The sequence below is a fragment of the Helicoverpa armigera genome, chromosome 15 (assembly GCF_030705265.1).
Source record: "Helicoverpa armigera isolate CAAS_96S chromosome 15, ASM3070526v1, whole genome shotgun sequence".
Taxonomy (NCBI): Eukaryota; Metazoa; Arthropoda; class Insecta; order Lepidoptera; family Noctuidae; genus Helicoverpa; species Helicoverpa armigera.
The window spans coordinates 7,357,435-7,377,352 of NC_087134.1; the positions used below are offsets into that span (position 1 = coordinate 7,357,435).

General features: G+C 38.7%; 4 protein-coding genes and 1 long non-coding RNA gene across 5 annotated transcripts; 2 read left to right on the forward strand and 3 right to left on the reverse strand.

Moving 5' to 3' along the window:
• Positions 1-769: 769 nt before the first annotated feature.
• LOC110370599 (sarcoplasmic reticulum histidine-rich calcium-binding protein) lies at positions 770-6,043 on the reverse strand. Its single transcript, XM_021326479.3, has 4 exons — positions 5,890-6,043; positions 4,059-4,098; positions 1,402-3,783; positions 770-1,230 (listed from the first exon to the last, which is right to left on the reverse strand). Exons 1-3 carry the CDS (start codon positions 5,902-5,904, stop codon positions 1,856-1,858), a joined length of 1,983 nt encoding a protein of 660 aa, XP_021182154.3. The 5' UTR covers positions 5,905-6,043; the 3' UTR covers positions 770-1,230; positions 1,402-1,855.
• Positions 875-1,417, reverse strand: LOC110370600 (single-stranded DNA-binding protein). The gene is made up of 2 exons (XM_021326480.3): positions 1,402-1,417; positions 875-1,230 (listed from the first exon to the last, which is right to left on the reverse strand). Exons 1-2 carry the CDS (start codon positions 1,415-1,417, stop codon positions 875-877), a joined length of 372 nt encoding a protein of 123 aa, XP_021182155.1.
• Positions 6,044-7,836: 1,793 nt separating the features above from the next.
• On the reverse strand, positions 7,837-9,422 carry LOC135117910 (uncharacterized). The gene is made up of 2 exons (XR_010277236.1): positions 9,307-9,422; positions 7,837-8,831 (listed from the first exon to the last, which is right to left on the reverse strand). It is a non-coding gene; the product is annotated as an uncharacterized LOC135117910 (long non-coding RNA).
• A 2,116-nt stretch (positions 9,423-11,538) lies between these two features.
• LOC110370627 (uncharacterized) lies at positions 11,539-14,471 on the forward strand. Its single transcript, XM_021326517.3, has 5 exons — positions 11,539-11,565; positions 12,414-12,603; positions 12,970-13,196; positions 14,023-14,195; positions 14,408-14,471. The coding sequence occupies exons 1-5, from the start codon at positions 11,539-11,541 to the stop codon at positions 14,469-14,471; spliced, it is 681 nt and encodes a 226-aa protein (XP_021182192.2).
• Positions 14,472-15,793: 1,322 nt separating this feature from the next.
• LOC110370578 (glycine, alanine and asparagine-rich protein) lies at positions 15,794-17,403 on the forward strand. The gene is made up of 3 exons (XM_021326454.3): positions 15,794-16,072; positions 16,221-16,263; positions 16,349-17,403. The coding sequence occupies exons 1-3, from the start codon at positions 16,058-16,060 to the stop codon at positions 17,209-17,211; spliced, it is 921 nt and encodes a 306-aa protein (XP_021182129.3). The 5' UTR covers positions 15,794-16,057; the 3' UTR covers positions 17,212-17,403.
• Positions 17,404-19,918: the final 2,515 nt, after the last annotated feature.

Below are 19,918 nucleotides of genomic sequence, written 5' to 3' on the forward strand. Positions count from 1 at the left end.
TGGAGATGTAGACAGCATAGGATAGAAGGATCTAACTATCGTGGACAGGAGATATATAAAGTACTTGGTGGGATAGGCGGACGCAGTGACACGAGTTGACGAGTGAAGCCGTAGTAAGCGACAGGGATAGCTCGACTCGGTGCAAGACAAAGACCGCGTGTTGTCTTTTCATTAAATCGAGTGTTTTCAATAATTGTATTCCTGAGGCACTTGTCTCACCGGCAACGATTAACGAGTAACGAGTAGAGCTAGAACTAGAAACGAGTTAGCAAGACGCGGGGAGCGAGTGCGTAGTTCCGATATTTGTGTAGCTCGGCTATAAGCGAGTGTGCGAGTGAGGCGGGCGAGTACTCGCATCACTCGCTCGCTAGATACGCACTGTAGAGAAATGACCACTGGTTGCTCTCTCGGCGTGAGTTCTAAACGCTTGGCGAGTGTCGCCGAGCGAGTGTTATCTTCCATAGATTTTGTCGCTCAGCGACAAACTAGTGAAGCGAGTGCTCGCCGGCAGTGTGAACAGTCAGCGATCAACTATTTGTATATGCATCTCTTTTATTCACACGGAAAGTATATCTATTGTAAGTTTCTTGAGCGAGAAAATAGCCGATAGTTAGTCGTTTTCTCGTCTTTGGTGGGACAACTGCCTATGACAGGACTGAAAACCTAACTAGCAACTTTTTAATGGAAAGGAAAGGCTCCCCATTTACGATGTTAATTTCACAAATAAATTGCAATGACAGTGATAGCCATAGTAAAAATAAAAACCACGTTTAACTCAACTAACGTTTTATTACAAAACAATACGATAACGCTGACTTTTACTCACAAACTTGTTACACTTATAGTAAAGCTATGCACAATGGACAGTACTGGACTATTGACCGTATCCGCCTTGGTAGCCGCCGCCGTACCCGGGTTGGCCGCCGTAGCCTCCTTGCTGACTGCTGTAGCCGCTCTGGCCCTGGGCTTGACCCTGACCTTGGCGTGATGCTTGCATGCCGTTCTGCATGCCTTGCATATTGCTGCCGAAACCTTGGTTGCCACTAAATCCGCCACTACTGAATTGCTGTCCTCCGCCGAACCCGCCTTGGCCCGGCATCGAGGGCCTGAATCCACCTTGCATACCTCCTTGCATGCCTTGGCTGAAGCCTCCAAAGTTCTGGCCGCCAAAGCCTCCGCCGAAGCCCTGATGACCACCGAAGCCTTGGCTTCCACCGAATCCACCGCAACCTGGAAAATAAAGTGTTTAGGGTTGCACAACTTATTCCGTTCAACGGTTTACCTATGGAAGCAAGAGTTGCGAAGACTGCTTTGAAGATGCATATTACTGTAGTTCAAATAAGCCGTAAGTTTATATTGTTATCACTTTAGGAACACTATCTAATAAAAAAAAAATTTTACCTCCAAAGCCGAACATCTTGTAAAGATTATTGCTGATAAAATACTATAGAAAATACAGAAACTATTAATCCGAATCTAATATTTATGGATTTCTGAAGCAGAAAAATATTTTTTGTTGGTTTTAAAATTAATATGATTTTATGATGAATTTTAAAATGATACTGAATGAGACCGCATTTTCTTTTCGTATTACAAAATTTTGAATGTGGAATAGAAGAAAAATTTGAGTCGGTTTTTTCTTTATTGGTCAATGAGGATTTTAGGTTTGAAGCAATAAGTTTTTCATCTAATTTGAGGTCAGATTCAATTTTATCCTACCGAAGTAAAATAATTATTCTCGGAAATCGCAGGGCAGGCAAGTATTCATTTATTTAAATAAAAAATCCAGATCCCTTACAATAAATATTTAATTCGAAATCGTACATCCAAAACTTAAACGCTACTTTGGACAGCCTCAATGATGACCATATCCACCGTATCCATGAGAATGGTAGCCATGACCGTAACCTCCGTGGTGTTGACCTTTGTGACCTTGAGTACTGACTGCAGCGTGGGTTTCCTTTTCCTTCTGAGTCTCAGCGGCCTGGGATGCAATCTGCCCATTGGCTGACGCTTCTTGTGTAGAAGCAGTTTGCTCTTCACCTACACCTTGTGCTGCCGCTTCTCCACCAAAGACTTGGGCCAAAGCTTCCTGTACTTCCTTTTGTACGACAACCGGCTCCGGTTTAATTTCTTCAACTTTTTCAAGTATAAATTTAACTATTTCTTCGTGTTTTTCGTGTTTTTCTTCGTGATGCTCATGTTTTTCATTATGGTGCCCACATAGTATAAGGTGGGACTCAGACGAGCCTGAGTGATGGTCATGAATGTCACCGGTTAGGTCATGAGCTTTGTGTTCATTGTCCTTGTGGTCGTGTTTATCTCCATGATGATCTTGTTCCTCCTTATGGTCATATTTCTCCTTATGTTGCTCATGTTTATGTTCCTCGTGGCTTTCGTCTTTCAGGTGATCATGTTTGTCACCAGTGTGGCTATATCCTGCTTTGTGTTCATCATGTTTGTCTTTGTGGTCATGTTTATCTCCATTATGGTCTTGTTCCTCCTTGTGGTCATGTTTCTCCTTATGTTGCTCATGTTTATGTTCTTCGTGGCTTTCGTCTTTCAGGTGATCATGTTTGTCACCAGTGTGGCTATATCCTGCTTTATGTTCATCATGTTTGTCGTTATGGTCGTGTTTATCTCCATGAAGATCTAGTTCCTCCTTGTGGTCATGTTTCTCCTTATGTTGCTCATGTTTATGTTCCTCGTGGTTTTCGTCCTTCATGTGATCATGTTTGTCACTACCGTGGCTATATCCTGCTTTGTGTTCATCATGTTTGTCGTTATGGTCGTGTTTATCTCCATGATGATCTTGTTCCTCCTTATGTTGCTCATGTATATGTTCCTCGTGGCTTTCGTCCTTCAGATGATCATGTTTCTCACCAGCGTGGCTATACCCTGATTTGTGTTCATCATGTTTGTCTTTGTGGTCATGTTTATCTCCATGATGATCTTGTTCCTCCTTATGTTGCTCATGTTTATGTTCCTCGTGGCTTTCGTCCTTCAGATGATCATGTTTGTCTCCAGCGTGGCTATAACCTGCTTTGTGCTCATCATGTTTGTCTCCATGATGATCATGCTCCTCTTTATGTTGCTCATGTTTCTGTCCAGAGAGTTGCTCATGTTCATTTGTGTTCTTGTGGTCATCATATTTGTCTCCAGAGTGATGATAATCCTGTTTATGCTGCTCATGTTTTTCTTTATTATCATGTTTGTCCCCGTGGTGGTCTAATTCTTCCTTGTGACCGCCATGTCCCTCTTCATGGTGATCATATTTGTCTTCGTCATGAAAATATATCTTGTGATCATCATGTTTGTTCCCATAATGGTTTTCATGATCATGTTTGTCATTACGGTGTTCATGTTTGTCATCGTCATGATGATATTTTCTGTTATCATCGTGTTTATCACCATGGTGGTCATATTTCACATCACCATGGTAATGTTTATCTTTATGCTGATCATATTTATCCTCGTCGTGATGATATTCCCTGTGGTCATCATGTTTGTCACCGTGATGGTCGTATTTCACCTCGTGATGTCCGTACTTGTCCTTATGATCATCATATTTCTCTCTGTGATGATCATAAACTTCCTTATGTTCATCATGTTTGTCTCTATGGTGGTCGTATTCGTGACTGTCGTGGTCATATTTTTGCTTGTGATAGTAGTCATGATCATGATGGCCGAAGTAGTCGTCATGGGGATAATGTCCGTAGCTGACGCGGCCTCCATAGCTGCCGTGGCCGTAGCTGCCCATGCTACGGTAAGGTTTTGCGTTTCCTGTAAAAAAGTGATTTTATTTCAAATATTGTTTCATTCGAAAAATATAATTAGGCTGACAATATTACCATTGGATTTTACAATTTAATGATATTTATTCAATATTATGATATTATAAAATATTATAAAAAAATGGTCAACCATCAACTTCTGGATTTAAAAAAACTTTTCATTTTAATTGCGGTTCCTAAAATTGATATGTTTTGTCAAACAGCTTGCAATATTAAGTATTTCCTACAGAGAATCAGAAATTATTGCTATGTTGTTGTATTTACCTGAAGCCGCCATGGCTGCCAGTAACGCCAGTGTGATTAACTGCAAAGATAAAACATGTTGTAATATTAATAATGTGCTTCATATCAATTATAGGCCTCGAAACATTCTTGGTGAGACAGACCATCAATTTGAACCGATTCTAATTTAAGATGTTCCCTGCGGCAATATTTTTTTATTCCAACGATACCACAAGCGTGGTACAAAGGTACAAAACTAAGCATTTTGATGTGTTTATAAAACTATAATTGAGTCTGTAAAGGGCGTTAGAGACACTCAAAACATGGAACTAAGTTTAGTTTACCTATCGAATGAATACAAGAGTAACAATATCCCGTTTCCGCACTAAGTATGGACTTTCGAACCTCATAAAAACTTCTCAAGTCTTGCATCACCATAAAACTATTTTCGTGGTATTATTATGAAAAAAAAACTAAACGGAAGAGTATTAGGTTCGATTGACGTCATATTACAAATCGATCCTATAATAATCTTTCGATGTCGGCTGATCTCACAGCTTTTTTCATGCTAGTTAGCTATATTCGAAGGTTTAACCTGACAAAACATGGAGAATTCTAAGATTTTAATTCAAAGCTCTTAAACTCCCTTAGAGATTAATTGAACACAACAAACTTTGATAATACTCCAGTACCAGTTTCCTCAAGCAAGCGGTTTCACCCACGTCCTCCACTCCTCGCACCCTTATAAAAAGCCTATAACTTTTTTCAATAAATGGGCTATCTATCCCTGAAAGATTTTTAAATCGGCCAGTACTTACTAAGACAAGCGCGTTCAAACAAACTCCTCGACTTAATAATATTAGTACGTAAAAGGTCTACATAGGAAAGATTAAGAATTGATATGTTTTGTCTTACTTACTTACCCTACTTATTTACCCTACTTATTTACCCTACTTATTTACCCTGAGATGACGAAGATAGTAATTATTATCAAGAGTGGTTAAATTAAATCAATGTGAGGTTTGAGAGCTTTTATGTTGCAGCTAAGTTTACTTAGATAATATATTCATGTTGATCGCTAGACCTTATCTTATCGATGGACAAATAAATAATGAATTGATAATTATGTATTTGCAAACAATAAACAACACAAATATTGTTAACTGCATAGATAAGCTTCATAAAAAGAATTTCATAATCATCTGCCTAATGACTGCCACAAATATAAAAATAAAATTAGGATCCACAGGGGCGTGTAAAAATTAACCCACTGGTCTTATTAATGTACCAGGAATCAAAAAAATATTCTTATGTTCAATTAAATAATTTTAGTGCAGATTTGAATATTTATTCGGGTTCAGACAGAAGCACTCTTTAATACAAAATCGATAACACTAATGTAACTAATCTTGGGAGGCATTGAATTGAAAACACTTTGTATGACACTGCACATCTGATAGATGTACTAACTCATATGAGGAATAATATGGTAATCCATGAAAGGTAAGCACAATTTTTCGTCATCGCATTAGACATCTGTAAAGTAAGTACCTATATTTGTTTACTAGCTCAAGCCACCGGTTTCTTCTGCGTCCCGTGGGAACTTTTCTACCCGTGTAAAAAGCTAACTATTTGTAGTTTATTTGTGCCTACAGCTTTCCTTGACTGGGCTTGAATGGGCTATCTAGTACTGATATATTTTCTCAAATCAGCCCAGAAGATCCTAACATTACCATATTCAAGTAAACCAACTTCAATTTTATGACATAACAATTCACTAGTGCTTATTAAAGGCGTACGAAAAGCTAAATTACAATTCACTAAAGCCTACATTAAAAACTGACGTACGAAAAGCTCAAACAAAAATACTCACCACGAACTTAGTCATAGTATAAAAACAACCAGTAACACAATATTGAGAGCGCACGGTTACCCAAAGACTGTGTCCTTGGACTGATGATCTTGTCTTATATACTCCGATAGGGTTCAAAGGAACGAGTAACGCCGGCTCCACACGTTGGCCCCAACGCTCGTTCCAACGCTATTCGTCCAAAGTGTGGATCTAGAAAATGGCATTGGTCCCAACGTTGGAGCGACCGTTGGTACCAACGAGTGGAGCCGGCCCGATCAGCTGGACCCGTACGTGTAGCTCTTAATTGTTTAATACATGATGCTGTTGATGCGAGATTTCGGCCGTTTACGGGAATGACTACTTGTTTTTTTTTTCGGTCAATGTGAGATGTTTTCGAGAAAAAATTAATAGGGAAAAGGGGCACTGTGTAGGTTTCCTTATGCGTGTTACAAAAAATATATTTTGTTTTAAATTAATGTGTTAAAAAATTGTGTGTCTAAGCGATGCTTAGTAGGTAGTAAGGCAGTGTTTTTCTGCTTAAAGTGGTCGAAAAAATGCAATAACATTCTCTAAACGCTCTAGAAAAGCTCCTTAAATTGCGCCTGATCAGCCGATAATTCTTTATTTCTGAACCAAGAATTTATGTTAGAAGTTTTTAGTAGATACCAATAATTCAAGTTAGTCGGTATATTTTAGCTTGCACCGCCACATAAGACACTGCGGTTCAGGTTATGCTAATATATACCTAAAAAACTTATATTTTGCAGAAATACAGGTTCCCTGGTACCTAAGCGTCATCTCGCGTTATGGTAAATAAATCAAAAAAAGTTTGCGCTTAGTCTCCACTTGATCGATGTTGACACTTTTTACTATCAAATGGGTTCATTAGGTATACTTAACACTTTACTTTAACTCTTTTGAACAATCCTGCAACCCACAGTAATATTGTGATGTGAGATTTGTTAGGAAAAAGTGCTGTCTTTAAATCATTCGAGGTCTACCTAATTACGATAATAATGAGTACATTTTCAGATTGACATTGTAAACTCATCATCATCATCATCAGCCTTTTATGCCACTGCTGGGCACACGCCTCCTCTCACACAAGATACCTAATGATATTTTTCAATGTCCAAAAATGGCATCTACATGGCACTTTTAGATTGCATTACATGATTTTGTAGATCGTCTCTAGACAGAATATCTATTTATTTTTTTACTTCTAAGAATACAGACTTTAAAAACATAACTCATTTTCCTGTTTAGTAGCACTGGCCTCTAGCCAGGCCATCTACTACTAAGGGGCTAGAACTAAGTAGGTATTCCTACTAAAGCTGCGCACAGACTACGCTTTCTCACTTCGCTAAGAAAGTTACGTGTACCTACACAGAAAACTATAGTCCAGTACCAGCGCTCCCCAGTGTTGCCCACCAGAGCCAAAGCCTGCTACGAAATAATTACAGCGGCCCTGGTACATAAAGGTCTTAAGAAGGAACAATATGGGTTTTAGTCAGTCACTCCCTCAAGCTTTACACACAGCGCGAAGCTCACGTTGGATCATACTGTCTGCACGCAGCTTTATAATCATCCTGATGGACTCGCTTGCACTCGGGTTTATCCCGGGAGAAAAGAAAACCCAAGATTCTAGTTTCATTTAGTTCTTATTTGCCTTTAACGCTATCCTGTTGTACAATACATTAACCTGTATTTCTCGTTTAATTAATAAAGGTATTCTATGCAGGCTAGTGTATGTCAATGAACCTCTTTTGATGCAACCTAGTGGAATGTACTTTATCAATATACGTAATATTGTAATATAATGAAGATTTAACGAGTTGTTTTCCTATATTGGACCCTGTTCTTTTACCTCAATATACTTTCCGTAAACAATCTTATTAATTGGTCTCTAAATCATTTCATTCACCAGGGGATTAAGTAATAATGACACGTACACAATTAAAACCAAGATTGAGTCATATTTATACATTATTCAGTCATTTTATTTAACTAAACATAAATTAAAAAGCACCTCGTTTCAAAGTAATTGTAGTTCACTTGGATATAAATTACTAATACTTACTTACCTAGCTGTTAATATAGTTGTGTGTTCAAGCAGTAGTTATTATTGTCTATGAAATCATAAACTTATTGTAAGTGTGAAATTTCACATTTACACCAAATTGATAATACATTTATCTTCAAAGCCAGCATTTTTTTTTCACATTTTATATTTGGTACTATCTGCTGAATTCTGCTGTGCTGCACGCAAAATCTTGTTTTATATTTTAGATTATTATTGCTGAGTATTTTTTTATATTAAAGGTTTTCCTTTGTTTTTCTAAAATATTGTTCTGGACTGTTGGAATATCGCTAAACTGACTTAATTAAATCATTTATTATTCGTTACGCTGAGATATACAAATATATTACATAGAACCTTTTATGGTCTAAACATGAATCTCGCTAAAAACATCTAGCAGGATTCATGTTTTTTTCTTAATTCACGGATATTTTATAATGCACTCAGACAGTAATTTGGCAATATTTTTAAAATACCATGAAGGAACTAATTTTGTTTTCTTAGAATAGCAATTAAATAGTATTTAAGGGTTTTTTTGTTGTTTTCACGATTTCTATGAAATCATTAATTTGTGCACAATTCAACTATATTTTCTTGTATTGTAAGATTTTCTCATGCTTCGTCGTATGCTGTTTTCGGGGTACTGGAAATACGGAAAGTATGATCCACTTTTTCTGTTATAAACTAAGTATGGTGGCAAACCATAATTGCCATAGTTCGATTTTCCCCAATTCCTCCCATATGTGCTTCTCTTCGCTTTATTGTGCATTTTTTCTAGATATTCCAAATGTCTTTCTGATAGTTGCAACGAATGCTTTTTGTGTTTCTTTGCGTCTGCGTAGCTGGCGTGTAGAATGGCTATGATGGCGGTCAAAATTATAATCTGGAAGATAAATACATTGTTATTATTTTGGATAAACTGATTAATTAGGTTTAAATATATAAGTTAGTTAATATTTAAGTAAATGAGTTAATTCATTGTCCTACACATTATTTAATCGAGACCTACTATGTTTGTGGGTCATATTTATAAGTCTCAGTTCTGATGATTAAGCTTTTTTAAAACACGTTTAATGCTTTTAACCATTGTTATAATTTTAGATATTCTATATAAAGGAGATATAGAGGTGTGAATGGGGCACCAAAACCGAAACAAAAATTACTTAATAGTCTTCATTTATATTTCTTTAGTCTAACTCTTAAAGCTTACGAAGGTCATAGGCCAATCATAGTAGACTTTAAACACGTCTTAATCAACAGTTAAAAACACAAAAAAAAACATGACTCAACGAACACGTTTGTAAACATTACAAGTTTGAGGCGTCAATGTTAAAAACTAAATACGGAAAACTCGTTACCTTAAGTAATAGACGTCTAAAGTTATCCATTTTTAGAGTTAAAACACACTATTTTTTAACTTTTTGGTACAAAACAATACGTAATACACTTTTGGAAATAACGTGAGACCTCTTGCAGGGTCACATATGAAATGAAAATGCCATGAACTTGACTTTCTTATATATATTTGTTGAGATAAAAATGGGTTACAATGAGCACAAGATTTGATGGAGTCGATAATTCGTTTAAAGTTTTGGATGGGCATTTTTTTAAGTTAGTTAACGATTTATTTATTTAGGATCTAGTTTTATATATATCTAGCAAGATGACATTAATTACATCTAAAAAGAAAGATGATCGATGACATTTAAAAGTTAATGAGTTTTTTTTTGTTCAGATGGGCAATGGAGTCTTTTTAAGATGTTAAGTTAAATAATCTGCTATAGTTTTGAATGCTATTATCGTCTGTCTCTATCATCACGTTTTAGTAATAAGTTACCGTTCATACCGGTTCAATCTCCTCACCTGCTCGGCTGCTGACAAAAAAACTAAATAATCATAGTCATTATCACGCACTAGCTGTGTACTGAGGCTTTGCTTGTCTTTGTTTCTCGATATTCACTTTTTGATTTCTTCAAGCTCATTAAGGTCCAGTTTGTCTACATATGAAAATTAATTAATGTGTGCAATAGATTTTTTTTCATGTTTATCAAAAAAAAACTAGTTTAGTAGTTTATATACAAACTTTAATAAAAGCCATGGAATACAAAAAGATATTGATTTCTGACACTTACGCGAATAAAAAACTCGCGAAAAAGATACTGAAGTCCAATTTTATGTATGCTCTCAATAATTGGACGTACAAACAGACAAGCATTTGCGATTTTGGACCCATGTAAGTATTTATAGCTTTTTTACATACGTATAGCCAGTGTTATGTATTTATTTTCGCATGTAATAACGCCTATCGGAGCCGTTATGAGCTATTTATGAAAACCTGTCCAATTGATACTGTGAGGCGTAAACATGTTGGAATCAGTAAGCTAGTAAACACACCCTATTAAACACTAGCCTATGCCAGCGGTTCTACCTGCATCCTGTGGGAACTATCCTAGATAAAAAGCCTAGTCCTTCTTACAGTAAATAATCTTTTTGAATGGGCCTAATAGATTCTGATCCTTTAGAATGAGCGTTGTGTCGTTGTGCGAAATATATACTTTTTAGTAATAGAATAACTAAGTATAGAAATGTAAAATGCATGATTGTTTTTATTGAGGAAAAATTCTCATTTTTGTTCTGGAGTTTTCATCTAACTTTGTCAAAAATAAATATTGGGTACTTATAGTCAGTATCGACTCTACAGTTCTGCTGTGCCCGTTGTGACTTGCTGAACTAATTAGCATATATCAGCACTTCATGACTGACACACTGACATCCTTCACTTCTGTAGATATGACTAACATTATTAGTAAACATACTCTCACTTCCATAGAATTTCTTCATGTGACTGAGATTGTGGAGAGTCAAGCACTTTTTTCTATCCACTTGACGGTCCACTTACGTAGAGGTCTCTCGATGGTTCTCATGAGGATACGAGATCCATTCCAGGCAAGGCAGGTCAAGCAAGCACCTACCAATGTAACGTTCTAAGTTATACAAGTATAGGTACTTTCGTATCTTAAACTATTTACAAATAAAAAATGAAACATTAAAACTATGTATAAAAAAATTCACCCGCATCGCTGTCAGAGGGGATCGTGCCCAAAATGCTGGCTGCATTGCCACGCTGTTTGGATGGCAATGCATAATCGTTGATCTAAGTATACTATATACTATATATCATCTTGGACTCCAATAACTGAGTCAAAGACGAAGAAAACTCAAGGGGACCTGAATTTCAAAGTCTGAAATCGCCAATCGCCTTTGAGCATGCGTGGTGTTTAACGCTCATTCCTTGAAACCTGTGTGTTGCAGTGGGGTAATAAAAAGGCTGATAATGAAGGATTACCAACATATTAATGTAAAGCTGGAAGTACTTACTAATGAGAACTATATACAATTAAGATACCTGTGCATAGCACAATGAAATTGGGCAATTTTAACAGGACCTTAATTAATTAGCTCAATTTACAAATGAGTCTAATTTTGCAATACTTTTACTATAAAACCACCATAGGAAGTAAATCAGGTCATCAGTTGAAATTAGTTCATCAAAAAGTGCATTCGTCATCTACTTAAAAACAGAAATCAAGATGGAGCTAAGACTAGTTGTTTTATCGGTAAGTTTTATACTCGTTTGTAATTTATTTATGTGCCTTTATTGTGTCCCAAAATAACTTTAGCAAAAAATTTACTTGTATAAATAACTCGGGAACAGGGCAGGATGATCATATTTTTGGTTTTACAAGCCGATTTCCCGCGGATTCACCTGCACCGTGGGATATAGGGATAAAAATATGGTCTATGTTACTATGGGAGAGTGTAGCATTCCAACAGTGATTTTTTCAAATTTGTTCAGTACTTTAGGACCCTAGGGTCCAAACAAACAAACAAAATAAGATTTCATCTTTATTATATTGGTACAGAATAGTAGAACAATAACAACACATACAAGTCATACATAAGTTTATGAATGAAATGCAATATTGCTGTAATGACCAATCGGTTCAATAATCCACAAGTGCTTTCGACTGTGTAATTGCAATCTTATTAATTCTAGAATCAATAAGTCGTTGATTTATTGTACCCGCTACACTTCCACAATTTTATAATCTATGCATTATTAAAGTGTACCGGTGTAGTGTAGTCTCTTTATAGGGCTTCGGTCTTGTTAGAATTCTTAGGTAGGTATGTATTTTGGCGGATTGAGTATTACCACTAATACTCTAAATGCGAAAGTTTGTGTTTATGGATGTTTAAACGTTTGTCCCTCGTTCAAAAACTACCGACTAGATTTAATGAAACTTTGCATCAATATAGTTTCAATATCAGAATGACATATTGGTTACTGTTAACCGGATCCGGGTTTCCTCGGTAAGCACTGGCAGAAGCTGTGTGCCTTGAATTTTAGTTTGATAAACTACTCTTGCTTTGTACTTCTGCTTAATATAATCCTGTAAATTCCTAGATCGCGTGTTTCGCCTGCTTGATTCCATCAGCTGTCTCCATCAACCTGCTGGCAGCCAAGGCCGTGGCGAGCCAGGCCGCGGGAGACATCGCTGCTATTGGAGCTAAAACTTTAGAAGCCAAGAAGAATGCTATTGTTAAAGCTGCCAATGAAATCGCTGCTATTGCCGCACAGGGAGCTACTCAAAAAGGTATAGTTGACTATTTAGAAATGGAAATTAGTTTGGTAGTTGCAAAGAACTATGTTAGAAAATGTAGTCTTGAATGTGAATGGCGTGAACTTGAAGACTGCTAAAAGATTGCTTTACTGTTCTAACTTAATTCCTCTGAAAAAAGATCATCTAACAAATAAAAGATTTGAATGCCTGTTATATTTCGAGTCTTATTTCATGATTTGATGTAGTTTGGAGGTCCATTTTTCATAAGCAACCGTTAAGAAAGTTTTGGATTCTATTTCTAACAAAGTGTTCTATACCGTGCTTGAAGTGTTTAATGATGAACGACAATGTTATAAATAATATTTTTTTCTGTTATAAACGATCTACTTCTTATTAAAGGTGAAGCAATAAAGACAGCAGCTACCTCCATGGCCGGCGCCATGATCAACGGTGCCTTATCTATCGGAGCTACCATCGCGAAGGCTGGTCTGAACATGATAGCTGCTAAGTTCACTCACCCCACCGTGGTCTACGAACCTTCCATCGTTATCAAACCACCAGTGGTGCAGGATGCCATCATTGAAGAGAAAATCGTCGAAAAACCCGTTGTTGTTGAATATGATCAAGTAAGTACATATTATTCTATAGCATCTAAATATTAACAAAGACAAAATGGCTGAGCAACTACTCGGGATTGCTTAGAAGTGGCACCGAAAACAATGCAAATAATTCATGGCGGCTTTACTTCATAAGAATACCACCTAAGTACTTTAGTACATAAAAGCATTCGCAGAGCATTAAAATTGTAACCCAACTGCACAGATTTAAAAATACTACGCCAACTACGGCAAATACTATCCAGCTTTAGCAACAGCCTTGTTATAAAATTATATTCGTATCATCGGCTTTATATACAATATTATCAATCCTTCGACCTTAAAAGGTGAGGTAAACCTACAGGTCATTAGCACCTGTTATTAAATCAGAATTTGCATGCCTAATGTTATGGGCAAACAGTTTCTTGTAGGAGGAAGGGAAGATCCGCTGTATCTACTTCCACTGAGGGAAATCATGCAGAATGATGTAACAGTGGTTACGTACTTACGTCATGGTTTATTGTGGATGTTTATTTTACCTCTTGATATATGTCTGGTTGTCTATTTATCTTTGACGAACTCACCTTCAAACCTCATCATCATATCACCCAATTGTCGTCCACTGCTGACCGTAGACCTCTCACCATCGAACGCCAACCATCACGGTCATCAAACCTTATAAATAAATTCTCTGATATCTTTGTATCTGTGGGAATTACGGATGTCGTCTCTTGTCGTAGATGCAATCATCATTATTAGTCCTATATGCTTCAATCTTTGGAAGATCTGTTCAACAATCCCACAGCTCTATCGATCGTGGTCTTTAGATTATTTGACATGTTTCTTTGTGTCACAGGAGATCAAGCTCCCGGTCCAGAGCCGACCAATCAGCAGTGTCTCCGTAGATGTCAGTCCGGACTTCTTCGACCTGCCAGCGCCTCCCCAGCTGCCCTCAGTGTGGACTACCGTGGAGGAGGTAGCTCCAGCCTTCGAGTTTGTCGGCCATGATAACTCCCCTTATGTTTATGAGTAAGTATTAGAGGTCTTTATAAGGTGCTTTAGAATGTGGGTCACCTGCTCATCTAATGGCCGTAACTATTCTCTTAAATCAATAGATTATAATGGTTCTTGAGCAAGCCAAACAGCCATGGTACTTATATCGTAAAAATAAAATTTTAATAAAGTAGGTAGTTTTTCAAAAATGTTAGATTAAATTAAAATAAATTCTTGTTCTTTTTCAGAATTGTCCAGACACCTCAGGTACAATATGGACCGCTGATCGAGTCGTTCCAATTCATCAAATGAAGAAAATCATCTATACAGTGTAAATACATCTACCAGACTTATGTGTTAATAAAAATGTAAAGAAAAATATTTTCACTCATTTTCTTATGACCATCTAAATACTTTTTATAAACATACTTACAGAAGACCAGAACTCTTAAATATTTTGTTGCTCATTTAATCTCAATAGGTACTTTGGTACACTACACAACATTCTGCCATGTCACGGCACTATTTTAAGACCTGAAAACGAAAAAGAGGTTTAATATAATATCTATACTACAGGGAAATATAAGTTCAAAAACAATGCAACGTTTCAATAAAGCTTTGTTGTTCGAAAAACAATTTATTAATCGTCTATTAATCAATCAATCAATCACATTTATGACTCGATTTTCCGTTGAAACAGCTTATATGAGCACGATGGATCCGTTTCTCGTGCTCAAACAGGTCAGCTGTCTTAAACGAACGTACTAAAGCTAAATCTTTAACAATCAGTACTGATTTATTGCCCACTCAAGCAGTTTGTTTCTGTAAAATCGTATTACTCAACTAGAATACAAATGACACGCGATGGACGATCGGCAACTGACTTTTTAAAGGAACTAGATTTTTTATTCATGTCCAGTGCGTAATCCTGCTTGACTCGATTACCTTAGGACAGGTCAGTCCTGTTAACAAATTGATGTCCAACAACTAAATATGTAGTAAACGCTTCAATTATTGTGCCTTCAATCAAAGCAGACTTGACTTGCTGGGGAGTTTGTTACGCCACTTCTTCCCAACATAAACACATAGAATGTGGTGAAGGACGGCCGTATCAGACGGTGTTATTTCTACAATTTTGCCCAAAAAGAAAAAACGAATTGGTCCCAAAAAAGAGTTTATTTTTTAAACTGTATTTGCATGTAATTTTCTGAAGACTAATTTACCTAAACAGTTTGACAAGTAAATTGTTCGTGTATTGGTGTTGCACAATGTTTTCTGATTAAGGACGGAAAGGATGTGATCGCAATCCTTAGTTTCTACCGTATCTGTGGTGAAGCAACCGTTTCTTTCAGCTGTTGCATTTCAAACAAAAGCAAAACGTGTTACTGTATGAATATTTATATGAATGAATCGATTGGGCCTTTCGAGAATGGTTTATTGATATGAATTTGTTGGCTTTTACCACCCTTTTAAGGGGTCCCCCTGTTAAGGGACTATATGGAGGTGTTATATTGTCTTCAAGTAAAATAGATTGAGCATTGTAAAATCTAGTAGTGACTTTTATATTTATTGTTTGTTTACATACATGAGTAACATGAGTGCACCTCGCTTGGTGCGTACAAGGGATATGCGGCGCGTGCATCCGACATGGTCTGATATCTCCCGGCGTGCTGCGATTGTGTACAATATGTACCAACGTACATCGATTAGTTTTTACTCAAGTACCTAATGATATTCAAATGGGGCGGCATCGAACAACTGTTTAGCATTGTTAATTCGATGTTAATAATTTTCGGTGCAGTATAAAAGTGCACGTAATTGCAGGTAGCCACAACAATTACAGTTTACAGTCCAATTTGGTGGTGTCGTATCGAGCAGCAAAAATATTAACCGTAGCAATGTCTCGACTTACGGTAAGATGAGGCATCTCTTGAGGAATAGTGAACACCATAAGATTCATCTGAAATATCTAATAATTCAGTTCTTAGTTTCATGTTTATTTCTTGGTTCAAAAAGAACTTAGATATGATGATAGCATTTTAATTGTAATGACTTTTTCAGATTCTCTTAGTTATTGCTGTGGCATACGAAGTCGTTGCAGACGGTAAGTTTTCTCTTTCATGAGCTCATCAATGGGTACTAGAGGTACTGAATGAAAAGCATTAGTGATCCCTTGTTCTGTTCGATAGGTAAAGTAGCAGACTCCCGTGCTGAGCAGTCTGGGATCATCTCCCCGGTGATCGCTAGCGCCGGTCTCGGCGGTCTCGGCTACGGTGGACTGGGTGGCGTCGGGCTAGCTGGTGCTGGCCTTGCGGGCGCTGCCCTCGCCGGCGGCTCTGGCATCATCGCCGGCCCTGCCGTCATCGCTGGTGGACCAGGGCTAGGCTCAGGTGTAGCTCTCAACAACGCCGCCGCTGTCGGTGCCGCTCAACTTAGCGCCATCCAGAACGCCCAAGCCGTACAAGCCGCTCAGATCGCCAACTCAGCCGCCGCCGCTATCCAGGGTGCCCGCGTCACTGAGGCGGCCGCTCGCGCTGGACAGGCTCACGCCATCAACAACGCCGCCGCTCTGGATGCCGCCCGTGTAGCTAACGTGCAGCGTGCTCAGGCCGCCGCCTGGGAAAACGCAAGAGCCGCGGAGGCTGCGAGACGCGCGGGTGCCGCCAGCGCACTTGAGGTCGCTCGTGCTGCCGAAGCCGAACGTTTAGCCAACGCCGCCCGCGTCCAGGCCATCGCCATTGCTAACACCCGTGCGGTCGAGGCTGCCCGTATCGCTAACGCTGCTCGTGCTCAAGCCGCTGCGGTCGCCACCAGCGCCGCTCAGGCTCAGGCAGTCGCCGACGCTGTCGCCAGGAATGCTCAGGACGGAGCCCTGCTGTTGGGCGGTGGTGGTGGACTAGTAGGTGGTGGCGCAGTCCTCGCCGCACCAGCTGTCGCCGTCGGCGGACTCGGCGGCCTGGGTCTCGGTCTCGGAGGCTTGGGAGGTGTCGGCTACGCGACTGGCTACGGTTACGGCGGTCTTGGAATTGGTGGTGGAAAATACATCCACTAGAAAGCAGTGATCCGACCCAGTGATGATACCCTATTGTCTAAGACAAACAGATTATATCTACATCCATTTCGCATTCTTCCATAGAAATGGTTAGCGGCAGATCTTACGAGATTTTGGACTGATCAATGTTATGTAAATATTTAAAAATTGGCAATTAAGTCTGTCTTATAATTAAATGTTAGCAAACACCGACTATGTGATTTTACTTTTGATCTTTCGAGCCCTTCGTAATGAAGGGTACGAAACAACAAGAACTTGCAACTGGTTGAATCACACGATCTGCTCAGAGGGTATGAAGTCGCAAGTAGTCACTACCCACACAGTCAAGCATTCAGGTGTGGCGTAGGAACTAATTACATACTTACACGGTTATTAAACTGCAAGTGATGATGACACAAATGCTAATTGACAATATTGTTTGTACTGAAGAAATAGAGGCGGCCATAGTAAAAAGAAGCAGTTCTTAAACTGAAATAAGGATGTACATACGAGGACTAATCTGGTTTTAATATTCTTTAATGGTACAATATTGATTAGCTTGTGTTATGGATGCTAACACTACTGATAAACTATATAGGTACAACTACATGTATACATACTAGCGGTCGCCCGCGACTTTGTCCTCGTGAATTTTTTTTCATCGTAAGCCTCTCAATACAAATTTTAATGCCCTCACTTCTAAAACAGGACTTTCATGCGAACTATCAACCCCCAATGGATTTTGTTAAAATTCCTCTGGTCTTCCCTCTATAAATAACCTTTTTTTAACGACGTCAAAAATTATCAAATGACCCAAATGAGTGGGTTAGCAGCGGTGAGGGAGTGTCAGACTCTTACTGACTAAAACCGTTGTGTTCTGTCGTAGGCCTTTTACGTACCAGGGCCGCGGTAACTCTTTCGAACAATCCCGCCCCCTCTTCAAGTTTGTAGGAGGTTATTAAATATTTTCTGAGATTTCGTAATTAATCAGTGCGTAGTATTTCGCTTTTACTCGTTTTACCCGGTTTTACTCGCGTCCCGAAGGAACGACTTCCCTTACCCGGGTAAAATATAGACAATGTTACACGGGGATAGTGTAGCTTCCGAACAGTGAGAGAATTTTCCAAATCGGTTCAGTAGCCCTAGGCTGTGCACATCGTGCGCGTAGTACTCGATCATTATTTTGCTGTGTTTCAACTAAAGCCCGCAGTGCAGCTGCACCTAGTTCCAGCCATCTAAAGTTAGGTATGACATATGTGTCTGAACATAGTAGTAGCCTCTCATTAAGTAGGTTTTCAGTTTAGTTGAGTATTTTGCCTTTATTTCGAGTTTCTTATCTTGCCTTTCCCAACTATTCTTTCTGATCTGATATTGAATTAGATAAATTCTAGCTGATGATAAGTCAGGGGTGGATCCAGCCCTCAAAAAGGATTGTGGGCACATTATGTACATTAGGGTTGATAATTCATATACATTCACATTATATGAATTCAGGATTTATTATAGGCTAGGGGGAGTACCTAAATAAGGGGTACCTAAAAAAGGGAGCCTAAAGCCAACGTTCATAGGAGTTCTACCTACGTAACATACCACGTACATCAGGGAGTATATACGGTTCGTAAATAAGGGAGCATGAGTCGGCATAAAGGACATTATTAGGGTGTACATACATAGGGTTAGTTCATATTTTTTTTGGGGTGAATTCGTCAAGAGTGTTCTACTCTTCCTGATCAAAAAACTACTATGTTACCTCCTTCCCTTCATGTTTCAGGGCTGCGGTTACTCTTTCGAACAACCCCTAGCCCCAGCAGGCCTCTGCGGGTTGTTCGAAAGAGGTACCGCGGCCCTAGCACATAAGGCCTACGACGGAACACGACGGCTTTTAGTCAGTAAGAGTCTGACACTCCCTCACCGCTGCTAACCCACAGCGGGAGGGGTCATTTGATGATTTTTTACATCGTTAAAAAAAGCCCCAGCAGGCCTGCTGCTTAATTAATGTCTCCTACAATTTAATATCCATACTCACTAAGTACTTCTTCTTCTTTTTTCGTGTCGATGACATGTCTTACAGTGACACTACAGTTTGACAGCCCAATATGCCGCCTTATACTAAGTACTGACTTATAAATACTTATTGTACCCAAATTAAGCGCCTAAACATACTTTTTCTGCAATTCGCAGTTACGCAATGTACGTCATTGCTAAGCAAAACGATCAAGGGGCTATATTTTTTATCTAATGACATCTTTACCGATAAATATCAGAAAACCAGGAAACGCAGGAAACGCTAAATGAAAATGCACGAAAATCCCACGGGATATATACGGAAAATATTCAAAAATTTTGACGCGCCGCTCGGCTTGAGTCCAATGCTAGCATGTATTCACGCATAAAAGTTTGTGGACCTGTTACCTGTTGTTGTTGTTTTGTCCTAACTAAGGTTTTCTCTAAAAAATCACTTAAAAAATGTACAGCTTAATTAATGGCGTCCACGGCCGATTTCAGTCACGGCGGCTGTTCTCATTAAAGGAGATCAGCCAGCTGCGTGGGACATATAGTGCACGAGCATTTGCGCAGACACAGGTGCACTCCCTATTCCTTCACTCTCGACCGGAAAGAGATCAGGCGCAGGACCGACATTTACGTGCTCTCCTATGCACGGGTGAATCAATCATCAACTTCCAGACTACGGGCTGCTTTGTGAAAGTTTGAGGAAACCCACAAAGCG